The sequence below is a fragment of the Bufo gargarizans genome, chromosome 3 (genome assembly GCF_014858855.1).
Source record: "Bufo gargarizans isolate SCDJY-AF-19 chromosome 3, ASM1485885v1, whole genome shotgun sequence".
NCBI lineage: Eukaryota > Metazoa > Chordata > Amphibia > Anura > Bufonidae > Bufo > Bufo gargarizans.
The window spans coordinates 291,830,968-291,846,146 of NC_058082.1; the positions used below are offsets into that span (position 1 = coordinate 291,830,968).

General features: G+C 42.7%; 1 protein-coding gene across 2 annotated transcripts; it reads right to left on the bottom strand.

Moving 5' to 3' along the window:
• Positions 1–2,231: 2,231 nt before the first annotated feature.
• Positions 2,232–9,988, bottom strand: HPCAL4 (hippocalcin like 4). Of its 2 annotated transcripts, XM_044286977.1 has the most exons (3): positions 9,827–9,988; positions 5,366–5,581; positions 2,232–2,538 (listed from the first exon to the last, which is right to left on the bottom strand). In XM_044286977.1, the coding sequence occupies exons 1-3, from the start codon at positions 9,986–9,988 to the stop codon at positions 2,341–2,343; spliced, it is 576 nt and encodes a 191-aa protein (XP_044142912.1). In that variant the 3' UTR covers positions 2,232–2,340. The 2 variants fall into 2 exon arrangements, with proteins under 2 accessions (XP_044142912.1, XP_044142913.1); XM_044286978.1 differs by lacking the exon at positions 5,366–5,581.
• Between the last annotated feature and the right edge of the window lie 5,191 nt (positions 9,989–15,179).

Below are 15,179 nucleotides of genomic sequence, written 5' to 3' on the forward strand. Positions count from 1 at the left end.
TTACTCATTTGGCAGGTATCAAGGCAGAGTTATGGATATTGTTTCTGTCTTTGATTGTGGTTTCACTAGCAGAAGTCAATGTTTCTGCTTGCGATGGATGAATGTATTCCATAATGCATCAGCTTTCTAATTTAGAGACATTTTATGGGGGTTTTCCGGGAGTACAATATTGATGACCTATCCTAAGGATAGGTCATCAATAGATGATCGGCAGTGGTCCAGTTCCTGACACCCCTGACAATCAGTTGTTTTAGGAGAACCATGGTCTCCTCACATCATACCAAGCATAGCGCCATACTTTGCATAGTGGCTGTGCTTAGTATTGTAGCCTAGGCACATTTACTTGAATAGGATTCAGCTGCACTGTACATAGGACATGTGACCAATGAACATGACGTCACTGGCCTAGGAAGAGACCACAATGCTCATTGTAGTGCCCTGGCATCTTCAAACAGCTAATTAGCAGGGTGCTGCCAGTTGGACCGCTACAAATCAGATATTGGTGACCTATTTTGAGGATAGGTCACCAGAAAACCCTTTAATGGTACTATGTTTTGTTGCTACAATGCAACAAAAAAAACAACAACTATAATTGTCTTGTTTAAAAATGTTTTACTATTTTGGGTTTACATTTCCTATACAGACTTATGTGTCTCCATGGTGACAGACTACAAAAAAGCCCTGTATGTAGTCTGATCCTTTAGTTAAGAGTAGTGTTTATAGCGAATATTCTAATCGCTAATTTTTATCGCGAATACCTGCACTTCGAGAATTCGTGAAAATCTAGAATATAGTGCTATATATTCGTAATGGAGAATATTCAATTATTTTTTTTTCATCAGTACTACTGCTTCTTGCTTGTGGGCCAGTGAGAAGGCTGCAATATCTTTGTCTGAGCTTAGCGACATCCCTAGCAACCAATAGGAAAGTTACCTACCCCTTACTATATAGGAAACTCCCCAGCAGCCATTTTCAGCAGTTTTTTTATGTTCTGAGAGAGAGAGCAGTGACATTGCTGTGCTCTGTGCTTTCATCAGAATCCTATTCCTTATCCAATTACATTAGATAGTTAGTTAGCTCCTATATATAATACAGATAGTTAGTGGGAGATAGTCAGTGTAGGTTAGATAGTGACATAGTGTAGCTGATAGGTTCCAGTGCAGGGTGTTAGGTAGTGTGATAGGAATTACTGTTTCTCTGCTGTCCATACATACATGCTACAGACATAGTGCTGTGATGTCACAACAATACTTAGTGCACCAATCAGTAATATCTACGCAGACCTGATAAAATGCGCAAAAAATATGCGCATCATTAGTGCAGATTTGCGCAATATAATGACTGGAGGTCACGAATTCTAGAATTCGCAAATTTATTGCAAATATTATACAAAAAATTTCACGAAATATTGCAAAAAAGAATATTGCCTATGCCGCTCATCACAAGTTAACAGTTCCACTTCATCAGCCTTTGTGCTTCCCAACATACTGTATAGTATAAGAGGGGAGAAGGGCAGATGGAAGGGAAAAACACATGACTACACTAACAGACTACACAGGGTTTGTTTAAAGTTTGTAACCATGTCGATTTATTAGTCTGCATAGGAGCTGTAAACCCAAAATTAGTCTGTATAGGAGCTTTAAGCCCAAAATTAGATATGATATTTTTTAATAAAGACTACTTGTAATGTTGCCATTGTTTATATTTTAGATGCATAGAACAATAAAAATGGTTGCAAATGTACAGATATCCTTTAGGCAATTCTCAGATATTTATGTAGGTTCACCAAATATAACCCAACACTATACTCTGATGGATGCAATGCAATACGAAATGACTTTCTAGCCGTGTGCTTAGCTTATAGCAGCTGACAAATGTATATCGGGCATTGCTTTAATATAAGTGCCACACAAGTTACATGAATTCATCCATGACTTATCAAACAATATATATACACACACCATATAAACATTTCTACTGTGAAGAACTAGACAGAGTTCTTGTTACTTTAGGCGTTGGCAAACACAGGCGGGTTCATACAGGTTTTACTTTGTTAATATCTATACTTTAAGTCCAGCAATGTTATGAGCGCTGAAATTCTGTACACAATGAAATTGCGTAGCTTTGTGTGTAACTTTCTGTACATGTGTGTTATACTTGCCAGTCAGTCTCATATCACCATTTGTAGAGAAGTTGGTTCTCCACCTCCCTCTTTCATGAGATCAGGACTGTGTAAGATGTTCTGGTACTGAATAGGAAGAAAGTCCCAGGGGACTGTGGGAGGGGAAAGGTAGTGAGGTGCATGCAGGGTGCTCAACCGAGCCGTGAAAACGGATGAGGCTATTTTTGCATGTCACACTGCAAGAGAAGCACTATGGAGGGGTCACTTTTTGCTGCCTCTTTAAACTCTTCCAGGGTGATTTGATCATCTCTGTCCTTGTCCATCTTTGTGAAGATTTTGTCAACTCTCTGTTGTGGAGTCAGGCCATCCTGATTCATGCGCATCATAATTACGGTGCCGACCATTTTATAAATGGCCTAAGGGTTGAATGAGGAGAGAGAAAAGATAACATTTAACAGCCTGTAATATATTAGATGATTATTCTCTAAAATGTATATAGATCGAAAGTTCCATTCTGCAACACTGCAACTATTTATACCAAAAATGCCCATTTGGGAATACCCACAAAAGAAGATCCATTCTCCTTCCATCAGCTATTAGCTTTTCTAATTGTATTAAACTAACTGCTAAATGAGATTCTGCTCTTACACAGACACAGAGTGAAAAAGTAACAAAGCTACTATATGGGAGGTTGAGCTTACATATAATTCAAACAAAAAATGTCAACTCATGGAGCAGGGATGACTGCCATGTGTAAGGCTATATGAACAGAAGGGATGACAGCATCCAGCAATTGCGAAAAGCTTCCCACGTGCAAATTTTTCATGTTTCGACCCACACAGCGTTCTTTTTCAGGCATAGCTACCTAATGTGCCATACAGCTATTTAACAGTGAAACTGTAATAACCCACCCAATCCGTTTCATGAGTGCAAGCTGCACCCATAATGATGACATCACAAGTTCAAATCTAAAATTTTGCCAAATATTTATTCTCAGCAGTAAAAAAAACCTTCACACATCATGATGTGTGAATAGGACCCCCTTAATGCCTGAAAATACATTTACAATAAATCAATTAAGTGGTAGGCATACTCATGCATGTATACATAGAAGCTTATTAGGTCATCCGATGTTGCTTCCATACAGAAGCTGCCTATACCTATGTTATGATTTGTTTTTTAAACTATCAGAAATTGGTGGTAATTTATCATGAAGGTTAGTTGGTTCTGCTTGATTCTTAGTTGCCATACTTTGGAGGAGATTTATAAACCCCTTACAGAAATTTTGGCGTGCCATGGACGGCCCTGCGGTTTATTATCATTTATGTCAGTTTTCTGGCGTAAACGATGGCTAAAGTGTACTCCAGATATGAGCTAGTGTAGATTCTAGGCACACAAACTGCCAGAGGATGCACCTAATTTATGACGATTTATTTGTCTTCTCCAGTGTTGCAGGGGATATAAAAACCGGTCTTAAAACACCAGTGTTGATAAATCTCCTCTTTTGTGCCAAATTTATCAAACACTGCATGTGACTTGATAAATCATGTGCATCTTAAACCAAATAGGTGACCGTAGAAATGCTACTCCCCTTTTTTTGCAAACCACCCCCTACTGAAGAAAGCTTGTGACTTTTTTGACTTTTCAAAAAGGTTGCATTGAGAAATATATTAATTTTTTTTTCCTTTTAGGCAGAGCTTGTTAAGAGCTGATAAGAGCTGATTTGCATCCCTTTCTTCCCAGAAATCCAGTGTGAAACTCATTAACATAGCAAACCACTTCCCCTTTCCCACCAACTTTTCAAAACTGGAGTGGGTGGTGTCAAAATGCAAAAAGTCACAAACTTTTTGCACGAGTAATCCCAAAAAGTTGCAAAGCCCCTATTTTGTGACTTTTTTGGTGCCAGAATTCTGGAGTGCAGGATTGGAGAAATGTTATTTTTAAATGTAATTTACTATGCTACATTATTTAACAGTTTATTTAGTTTAGATGTAATCTACATATAAATATTGTGTAATTTAAAAAAGACTTTGATTTCCTTTGAATCCAAGGTCTGCATATGAAATCTTACACCACAATGCGATCTGCTGCATTGGGTTTTCTCTGCATCTGATTACTACAGTACAGCTTTTGTCTGACGTTCATACTGTATGTCCATAATATAAATTAGCATATCCAGTGTTATACAGAGACTCTGAACAAGCCATAGCCATGACGCCAGCATATTTACTGATCTCTTTTAGAACCTCCTAAATAAAGGGTTTTCAAGTATTAATTACTTTATATTTTAATCCCCACAGCCTGCCTCTTACTTACCTGCATCCCACCACTCTGGTCCACCGTGCTGTCTCCACTGTGTCCATGATCGGGTCCCCAGAGTGTTTACAACCAGTGCTGCATGGGCAAGGTCACATACTCTGCTGAAGCAATGTCTGGCTTCAGTGGTGATAAGTCTCTTGTAGCCACATCACCGCTTAAGCCAATTATTGGCTGCAGCAGAGCATGTGACCATGTCCATGCAGCGCTGGATGTAAACACTCCAGAGACAGGAACATGGACACAGCAGAGGCAACGCGGAGAACCAGAGCAGTGAGGAGCAGGCAAATATGAATTTTCTGATTCAGAAAGCAGGCTGCAAGCATTAGATAAAAAGTAATTATTAACATAAAACCCCTTTAAATAAAGAGAGGAGCCCCAATGCCATCTGAGGAAATGATGGCAATAACCACACAGCTCTTGGCTTTGTGACTATAATTGAGTTTTATTTATTAGAGAATCAGAAAATCTGTTGTGTCGCTATATAGAGTACAGATATTGCAGTCATATTTAGATCCCATTGCTTGACAGCTCCACAAAGGCCCCACTGCCTTATAAGTCATCAGTGCTAAAATGGCATTTGATGGTTGTAGGCTCCCACGTACAGGTTTCCCATCAAGGTCCAGAAGCTTTAGGCAACAGATCTGCATAAAATATTGTTTATATTGCTGTAACTGTAGATTACATTTACTCTATTAATTTACATATAGTACTTATTTAAGGTAGAGATATCTGTCTTGATACTGAAAAGTCTGTTCTCATTTATATGGTGTTATTTCTTATTAATGTTTCTATGATTTCATAAAGGCATGTTTATCTTGGATGTGTACTATAGATAGGTTGCAAAACTCCCCTTATGCATTTACACATATCTTTTCCAGTCGTATCATTATGCCTTATCATAATCCTTACTTTTATGTTTCATACCTCAATAATCTCCAGCATTTCCAGTCTTGTGATCTTCCCATCTCCATCTAAATCATACATCTCAAATGCCCAGTTTAGCTTCTGCTCAAAACTCCCACGTGATGTGACACTCAGAGCACAGATGAATTCCCGGAAATCAATAGTACCATCTCCATTTTTGTCAAATGTACGAAAGGCATGCTGAGCAAATTTGGAAGCATCACCATATGGGAAAAACTGTAAAAGCAAACACATATTAATATATATATGTACAGTACCATTTAAAAATTTGGATACACCTTTTTATTCCATGTTTTTTCAAATTGTAGATTCATATTGACATAAAAACGATGAAGAAACACATATGGAACTAAGTAGTAAACAAAAAAGTGTTAAATCAGAATATGTTTTTTTTTTAGATTCTTCAACGTTATGCTGGGCTGGTAGCATTTTTTTATTTTTTATTTGGCTATTCCCCACCCCCACTTGTTCCGCTACTTGTGGGCTGCGCGGGCATGAGTTTAGTCACTTCGGTGCGCAATCCTGTTCTACGATGCGTGATACCGCGAGACCCGCCGATGTAGGTCACGGGTCTCGCGGAATCAAGCGCCGCAGGACGGGATTGCACACTGAAGTGACTGAACTCATGCCCACACAGCCCGCAAGTAGCGGATCAGTGGAACAAGTACAAGGGGGTGGGGAGACGATCTGTGTGGTTGCCCAGATGGCTAGGCCCTTCACAGTAGTTATTAACCCCTTTCAGCAGTCCCCCATTCACTGAAGGGGGGGTCTTCTGAAAGGGGTTAATAACTACTGTGAAGGGCCCCCCCCCCGGTTGCAATGGGGGCGTGGCTTCATGGGGTGTAGGCATGGCTTCACGGGGGCGTGGTACAGTGGTTTTGTGCCCCGGATGTTTTCAGACCCTAGCAACGCCCCTGCCTGTCATGCTGGTGTCATGTGCTCTCTGCCGCCCTGCTCCCCCTCGTGGGTACAGGCGCTATACTATTCACCCAGTTGACCTTCCAGTTGACCCGGCCAACAACTCCAGTGAGAAGGCCTCCAGACCTATTCCATAGGGTGCACACATGCTTGCTCTGTGCTCTTTAAAAGGCCATGTGCATGTACAAACTTTTCCCCAGCCTAAGTTTGTCTTTATCTTGTTATTTAAGGCACCTTCCCCTAGGGGAGGGTGCCTGAGCTTTAGGTTTCCTAGTTTGCTAGTTACCAGTGAAGGTTAGATACCAGTGAATAAGACTATTCTGACCGACTGGCTGTGTACCGTACTTCTGTCTGTGTTACTGACAGGGCCGTTTCTAGGGGCGGGCGGGACGGGCGGCCGCCCGGGGCGCTGTCAGCAGCAGGGGGCGCCCGTTGAGGTAAAAAAAAAAAAAAAAAAAAAAATCGTTATGAAGGTAAATGATCGGGCGGCCGGCGGCGCCCCTCATGCTGAGCCTCCTGAGCGGCCGGCTCAGTGCTGCGCAGCCTGCCTGCGCTGCAGACTGCTGAGTTATTAGTGTAGCGGAGCGAACAGAGCTCGGCCACGCTACATTAGAGGTGACAAGGAGGAGGAAATGAGAGTGAGGGGGGGGAGTAGAATGAGACTGAGAGTGACAAGAGGGGGGGGAGTAGTAGAATGAGAGTGACAAGAGGGGGGGGGGGGAGTAGTAGAATGAGAGTGACAAGAGGGGGGGGAGTAGTAGAATGAGAGTGACAAGGGAGGGGGGGGAGAAGAGAGTGACAAGGGAGGGGGGGGGAGAAGAGAGTGACAAGGGAGGGGGGGAGAAGAGAGTGACAAGGGAGGGGGGGGGAGAAGAGAGTGACAAGGGAGGGGGGGGAGAAGAGAGTGACAAGGGAGGGGGGGGGAGAAGAGAGTGACAAGGGAGGGGGGGGAGAAGAGAGTGACAAGGGAGGGGGGGGGGAGAAGAGAGTGACAAGGGAGGGGGGGGGGAGAAGAGTGACAAGGGAGGGGGGGAGAAGAGTGACAAGGGAGGGGGGGGAGAAGAGTGACAAGGGAGGGGGGGGAGAAGAGAGTGACAAGGGGGGGGGGAGAAGAGAGTGACAAGGGAGGGGGGGGGAGAAGAGAGTGACAAGGGAGGGGGGGGGGAGAAGAGAGTGACAAGGGAGGGGGGGGAGAAGAGAGTGACAAGGGGGGGGGAGAAGAGAGTGACAAGGGAGGGGGGGGGAGAAGAGAGTGACAAGGGAGGGGGGGAGAAGAGAGTGACAAGGGAGGGGGGGGAGAAGAGAGTGACAAGGGAGGGGGGGAGAAGAGAGTGACAAGGGAGGGGGGGGAGAAGAGAGTGACAAGGGAGGGGGGGGAGAAGAGAGTGACAAGGGAGTCCGCAGAGCCAGACCAAGAGCCAGACTGCAGCCAGAGACCAGATCATCTAATTGTCCTGGTGGTAAGTAGACAATGCAATATGTGTATTATTTAATTGTTTAGTTATTAATACTACATTTTGCGGACCGCACATTGCCGGCACTAAGAGAATATGCCTATTCTTGTCCGTTATTGGGGACAAGAATAGGACATGTACTATTTTTTTTCAGGTTCGGAATTGCGGATCCGGGTCCGCAATTCCGGATCTGATAAGGGGGGGGCGGGGGTGCCAATTTTTATCTTGCCTAGGGCGGCAAAAATCCTTGCACCGGCCCTGGTCAGACTTACTGACGTCACGCGCCTGCTCCTCCCACTAGGCGGCGCAGGCGCGTGACATACAGTGACTGAGTGAGCGCCGCACTGCCTGCCTGTTACCGCCCGCCCTGAGCCCCTGAGCAGTGCTGATGCCTGCTGTGAGGCGAGTGATGGTCTGGGGGGGCATTAATCACAATGGGGGGGGGGGCATTAATTACAATGGGGGGGAATTAATTACAATGGGGGGAATTAATTACAATGGGGGGGCCACTGTGGGAGACATGAAAATGGGGGCCACTGTCACTGTGGGGGACATTAAGTTTAATAAGGATCACTATGGACATTATTTAGAATGGAGGCTGCTGTTGGTGTCATTACTCATTATAACTGTATAATGTCTGATAGGCCTAGTCCTGAGCTGAGTTATATTACCCTGCCCTGTATAATAATGTACCCATCCCTGATACCCTAGTTATATTACCCCGCTGGAGTAATATAACTAAGGGGTATCAGGGTACATTATTATACAGGGCAGGGTAATATAACTCAGGACTAGGCCTATCAGACACTATACAGTTATAATGACATCCACAGCAGCCTCCATTCTAAATAATGTCCATAGTGATCCTTATTAAAAATAATGTCCCCCCACAGGCAGGCAGTGCGGGCGGCGGCGCTCACTCACTGTACCTCACGCACTGCGTGACGTACAGTGAGTGAGGACAGCACCGCCGCCCGCACTGCCTGCCTGTCTGTTACCGGGGGGGGGGGGGGGAGTTTTTTTGACACTCGCCCTGAGAGAAATTTTACCTAGAAACTGCACTGGTTACTGACTCTGAATCTCCATTGCCTTTCTTGACTTTAGCCTGTTTCTCGTATTGACTGCCCTGACCTCGGACAAGTCTCCCGATTATGCACAAACTTCTCCTGCCCTGATGTCAGACTGTTATATGCCTACATATATTGCCTGACCTTCAGGGATGAACTGGAAATTTAAGGTGGCCCTGGAAAAAAAAATCTAAATGTGTCCTCATGTTATAGGCGGGTCCAAATTGACAGAAGACAGAAGCAACACAAGTAGGCAGCGTCAGCAGTACCATAGCGCAAAATATTGTCCCATCAGAACCAAATACCACAGACCAAAAACTGATTTCCACAGGTCTAATGTCCATTGCTTGTAATTCTCGGCCCAAGCAATGGTCTTTTTCTTGTTTCTCAGAAATTTGACCAAAAAAGGACTGAATCTTGCAGTCTCTTCTGAACAATTGAAGTTGAGATGTGTCTGGTACTTGATCTCTGTAAAGTATTTATATAGGCTCTAATTTGATGTGCTGTTAATTTGCAGTTTCTGTGGCTGGTAACTTTAATGAACTTAACCTCTGAAGCAGAAGTATGTATTGGTCTTCCTTTCCTGGGGTGGTCCTCTTGAGAGCCAGTTTTATCATAGTTTTTGATGATATTCATGACTAGCACTTGAGAATATCTTCAAAGTTCTCGTTTCTCTTTACTAAGTTTAGTGGTTCTTGTCATAATGTGGATTACAGCAGGTGTAGAATTCTACCTCTGCACAACACAACTGATGGTTTCAAACAAATTATGGGAGAAATTTCACAAATTAACTCCTGACAAAGCATACCTGTTAATTAAAAAAACATTCCATGTGACTACTTCATGAAGCTGATTGATGCCAAGAGTGTGCAAAGCTGTCATCTAAAATATATACATATTCTGGTTTGTTTAACATGATTTAACACCATATGTTCCTTCATCATCTTCCTTTCTTTCCGACAATGAAGTAAAAAAAACATGGAATGAAAATGTGTGGTAGCAATTTTCATCGTCATAAATACCTTAATGTAGAGCTGCTGGAATTCTTGTAGGTTAAGGATGCCAGATGGACAATCCTTCAGGAATCCTTTATACCAATGCTTCAGTTCTTGCTCTGTGAATTCTGTGCTTTGAACTAAGTCTTGAAGCATCTCTGGAGCGAGCTTACTGTTTGGTTTTCCCATTTTGGAACTTCAAAGGCTTAAAAACAAAAGTAATGTGTAAAGATATTGTTACTACAGTAGGCAAAAACACATGGACAGTGAGCCCTAACTAGAACCCTGCCCACTTTCCCTGTCTACCTGTAGTGCAAGCCCTACACAGCAAGTTCACAACTAGTCAATGTTCCCTATTCTGGTACAGTGCAAGACACACACATACAGAGGCAGAACAAGACAGAGACGGCATCGTAGGGGAATGGGTCAGAACCGGACAAAACAGTACAAAATAGCAAGACAATGGATAGTCACAAAGCCAAGCCAAAGTCAGAACCAGACGGGAAGCACAGTACCAAAACACGAGACAGAGAGTGGTCAAATGCAATCCCAGGTCAATAACAATAATAGCAATTCACACATACACAGAGAACCAGGACCAGTAGCACAACTAGGCAGTATGAAGGTATCACTGGCAAAGGTGTATGGCCAAGAAGGGGTTTAAATAGAGCACTGAGTCCCAGGATCAGAACTTATAGGTCAATGACTCGGTGCTCCATTAGGGTTCATACACATGGCTGTTAATCGGCTGTTCCGTGCATTGGGAACCCAATGCAGTTCCCAATGCATGGACAACATCTGTGTGGATTCCGCAGATGGATTCAAACCCATTTAACTTGAATGGGTCCGTGATCCATCCGCACCACACAAAATTATAACATCTGAATGGGTCCACATCCCTGATGCGGGGTGCATGCGGCCGGTGCCCGTATATTGCGTACCTACTATTTGCGGGCCGCAATACAGGCATGGCCGGGCAATGGCCGTGTGCATGAGCCCTTAGTTAGACACAGCACACAGGAACAGCTGAATAATAAAGCACTGCTAGTTTTCCTCCAGCACATGCCCATTGTGGAGAGAAACAGAGCATTGCATCCTGTTGCTAGTGATGCTATTGCATTACCAGGGGGCGTGGCTTTGCAGTGCTTCTCTCCTGGAGTGGTCGCGCCAAAGCTGGAGATATCACCTCTGGAACCAGGACAAGTAATCTTGTGACATATATTTGTGTAATGTGTAAAGATAATTGTGTAAAGATGATTGTCACTTTCTCTGTATTTTGAAGAGGATATCTAGAAATAGAATCAAGGCTCTTTGTTTTTGTTTTCCTCATGAAGCTAATCTCCACTGACAGTACCCGACTGCAGTACACTGGGACACTGCAAATGGTTAATTATTGCGTATGTTTCGTAGTATTGTAATTTATGGTTAAAAATGTTTATATCACCTACTTTATGTAAGCCCAATGGTAAGTGTACAGGCAACTAAAAGTTAAAACCTTGTTTATCCATTGGATTGCTAGTGTGATGGACTCAGGTCTGCCCCCAAGTTAGTTAGGGGGAGAGAGAGTCTACAGTTTTCAGAGAAGGAGGAAAAACATGTGTGAGAAAGCTCTGCGGGCATGGCCTCAAGTTCCAACTGATGTGTCTGAGACTTCAACTGCTAAAAAACAACTCCTCCTACATCACAGTACTCCAGAGAGAAGGAGAACATACATCTTGAGAAGGTCTAGAAACTGCAAGGCCATCCAAGATAACATTAGTGAGGTACAGACTGTTTATGGCACGTGACTTCACTGCTGTGGGAGGGAAATCTAGCTCAGGACCTACCACACTGGGATCTGGGTTGGCTATCCAAGTTATAATCTGCACCCCTCAGTTCAGAAACTGCAGAAGGTGAGTTGCCAGGACCAGTATTTGGTTACTTGAAAAGACTTTAATAAGAGAGAGAGACTGGTAAAACTACAACCTCCGTTGTTGTTGTGTATTCAATGCCATTAAGAATATTACTGTCTTGTGAAATACCTCTGAACTTTGCTGCTACTTGTACTACTGCACTCCCCATCAATTGAGTAAAGAGAAATTATTCATTATAGCCAATGGCCTGATCATTACCTCCATACTCTGCCAGCGCTGCACTCCTGCCATGCACGCAGCCAAACACCCACCAAACAACAAGGGCACACTATCAATAGCCTCAATACCAGGGAGTGCTACAAGGTGCACCCTCTATTCTCTGCACAGCCCCAGGAATCTCCAGGAGAAAGGATGGCCAATGTGAACTGTGAGCACTACTACCCCTCTCAGGGCCACAATCACCACTCCCTGCCATGCGCTTTTCTGATGGGTTGCTGCACATTCATCTCCATGAACAGAGCTGGCAATACCAACTACATCCGAAGTCGATTCACATAAAACTTTGTTCTAATACTGTACGGAGCAGGAGCTCCGTATAGTATAAGAATGTATGGACTCATCGTAACCAATACACTCTATTACTGTACGGAGCAGGAGCTCCGTACAGTATTAGAACCAAGCTTTATGCGAATCGACTTCGGGTGTTTCATCTGAAGTCGATTCGCTCATCCCTACCAACCACAATCCATGAACAAAAGTAAGCATTTCTGAAAATAAAAGTTCCTTGACTTCAATTTTGGTCAACCCTTTAACTTTGAGAAGTAAAGCCTTTCTGGGCCAGAATTTGCTTATTTAGTTGCTTTATCTTGGTACAAACTTAAGGGAAATTGTTTAGGGAAAATGTCCAGAAATTCAAGAATAGAACATGCATCTATAGAGATAAGATTACACTTATTACACTTACCTGCATGTAATATCTGATCTTTATGAATTCCTCCAAATGCATTAGGTGCTTGAGGTCTGAGCTAAACAAACATGAGCTTTACCCTCAATGCTTGGCTTCTTACTGGAAATGTGTAAATGAGTTGGGTACAGACTTGCATATATGTTTTGGAAGCAGACTAAAAGTAAGTGAAGAGTGCGTTGACATGCCTTTTTCTCTATATTCTAAGACTCTATATCTAAACAGAAGTACGGCTTTTTCTGATTTTTCTACATGCTGCCCACAGAGCTATACCTAGACTTTGGAAATGAAGAAGAGTTCCTTCTTCCACATCAGAGTGATATCCAGTGTTCAATGACATTCACTGTGTGAAAAGATAATTATCACTTAATTTTGTGTCCTTGGATCATATTCAAGGACTCACCTGCCTTTAACCCTTCTGGCATACCTACACTGTTTCTGCAGTTTGATCCCTTAGTCTGGCCATACATATAAGATAGCTGTCGGCTGAATGCTTTTTTGGCCCACAGCAATAATTCCAGATCCCTTCATACACATACCTGCATGGCACACCCCAGCAAGCATGGGTTCTGAGTAGGAAGAAGGGTGGGAAGCTGCTGCCTGAGAACAAAAGGTTTGGGCAGTTAAAAACCCAACCTGCCCTATCCTTATCTAAGACATCTGCCAATGGGTGATAATCGAGAGGCCCTATAGATAATTGACAGGTGGCCAGCTTTAGACGGACACATTCTAGATCTATTGGGGTTTTCCTGTTCTTCTTTCTCCTGCTTCCTTCTATGTTCCTTTGTCTACTTTTCTCTCTTTATTTTTCATAATGTGTGTCATAAAAAATATTTCTACAGGTGTTATACATTTATTTAATACATTGTTGCTATGTTTTAATGACATAAAATATATTATGAATGTTAACTTTTGATAATTTCACATCCATGGTTGCTAATCTCTCAAGGGAAACAGCTTTGCACTAGTATTATGTAGTTAGATATCTTGATCCTTTTTGATCCCTGGGCAATCCTAATCTTTTACCAACTAATCTTTCCTAGCAACATAATACTCTTTATTCCTAGATTTCATATTAAAACAAGCTTTATTTAAAACTCTGACTCTGGAATAGGTGTAAGAGTGAGTGAGCAGTATGGAAAAACACCGAACCACTGAAGATAGCAAAGATATGGAAAAAACAAAAGGAACTAAAAATGGATATACTGTACAATAGACATTTTAGATCGCCAAAAAGTCATGTCCGATTCAGATAATTGATGACTGTTGGCTCTTTTTTGAGACAACAATGATTTGATTGATGCTAAACAAAACAAGATATCTTTGGTAAAGTTGATCAGCTACATGAAAGTCTCGAAAAGACTTATCTGCATCCATCAGTAGAAACTCAGACTAGGCCAAGATCACAGCAAAGATCAATCAGTTATTTTTCATTTTAACTTATGGTACTGTTGTTCATGATTGGTCTACCAAGGTTATTATTCATATCATTAATGTATGTTCGGATTAAAAGTAAACATAATGATCATATTTAAAGAAGCACTCCAGGTTTTTTATTTTACATATAATGTTAAGTCATCACCAATATCCTAGCAGCTGCATTCATACATTTTGAACCATTTCATTATGAGAACCTGGCCATGTGATCTCAATTCTGGTCAGCAGCCCAGAGCCTACTATAATGTGTAAGTCAGTCTCCCATCAGTATCTCTGTGTGAACTACAGGATGGGATCGCCACCTATCAAATCCCTCCTGGCAGCTCTCAAGCTTCTCCCCTCTTCACCCTTCATGTTCTGTTGTATATCCCTTTATTAAAGTGTTCCCTAAAAGTCTTCACTATCTAAAAGACCATAAGTGCATGTATATATATATATGTCTCAGGTAAGTGTATACAGTCAATAGCTGTAATTATATAAACCTCCTGACTCACAGTGCCTGTCTATGCCATCAGCGTGTGCCGACTCTCCAGTGTAATTCTATTAGATATAGTTTCACACTGGTCTCCCTGTCTTCTGCCTGTAAGCGCTGACAGGGGAGAGAGGTGACAGGACAGAGAGGGCAGACAGGTTAAAGCTGCATAACATAGGACAACATGGAGACCATGCAATGGAAGGGAACAGAAGCTCTATGTCACTGGTCACTGGTCTGCTATGGCTGCCCTTTCACAGAACTCACAGAGCAGTTGATGAGACTCTGCTCCCTCTGTCTCTACAAAGCCAGCCATGATGAGAAATGTAGGATTCATTAAGAAAACCATATCAGAGGGGAAGATGGAATCAAGATGGCAGACAACTCACAAATTACACATCAAATACACAAAGCATACACAAGAGCCTCTATCTCACGGATGGCCAACCTGCTGCTCTCCAGTTGTTGTAAAACTACAATTCTCACCATGCCCTGCTGAAGGCTGATAGGCAGTCTTTGCATGCTGGGAGTTGTAGTTTTGCAACAGCTGGAGAGCTGCAGGTTGGCCATCCATGCTCTATCTTATTTTTTATTAATGACCTATGCTGCACTTTATAGGCATATACAATTCCTGGAGTGCTTCTTTAACCGCCT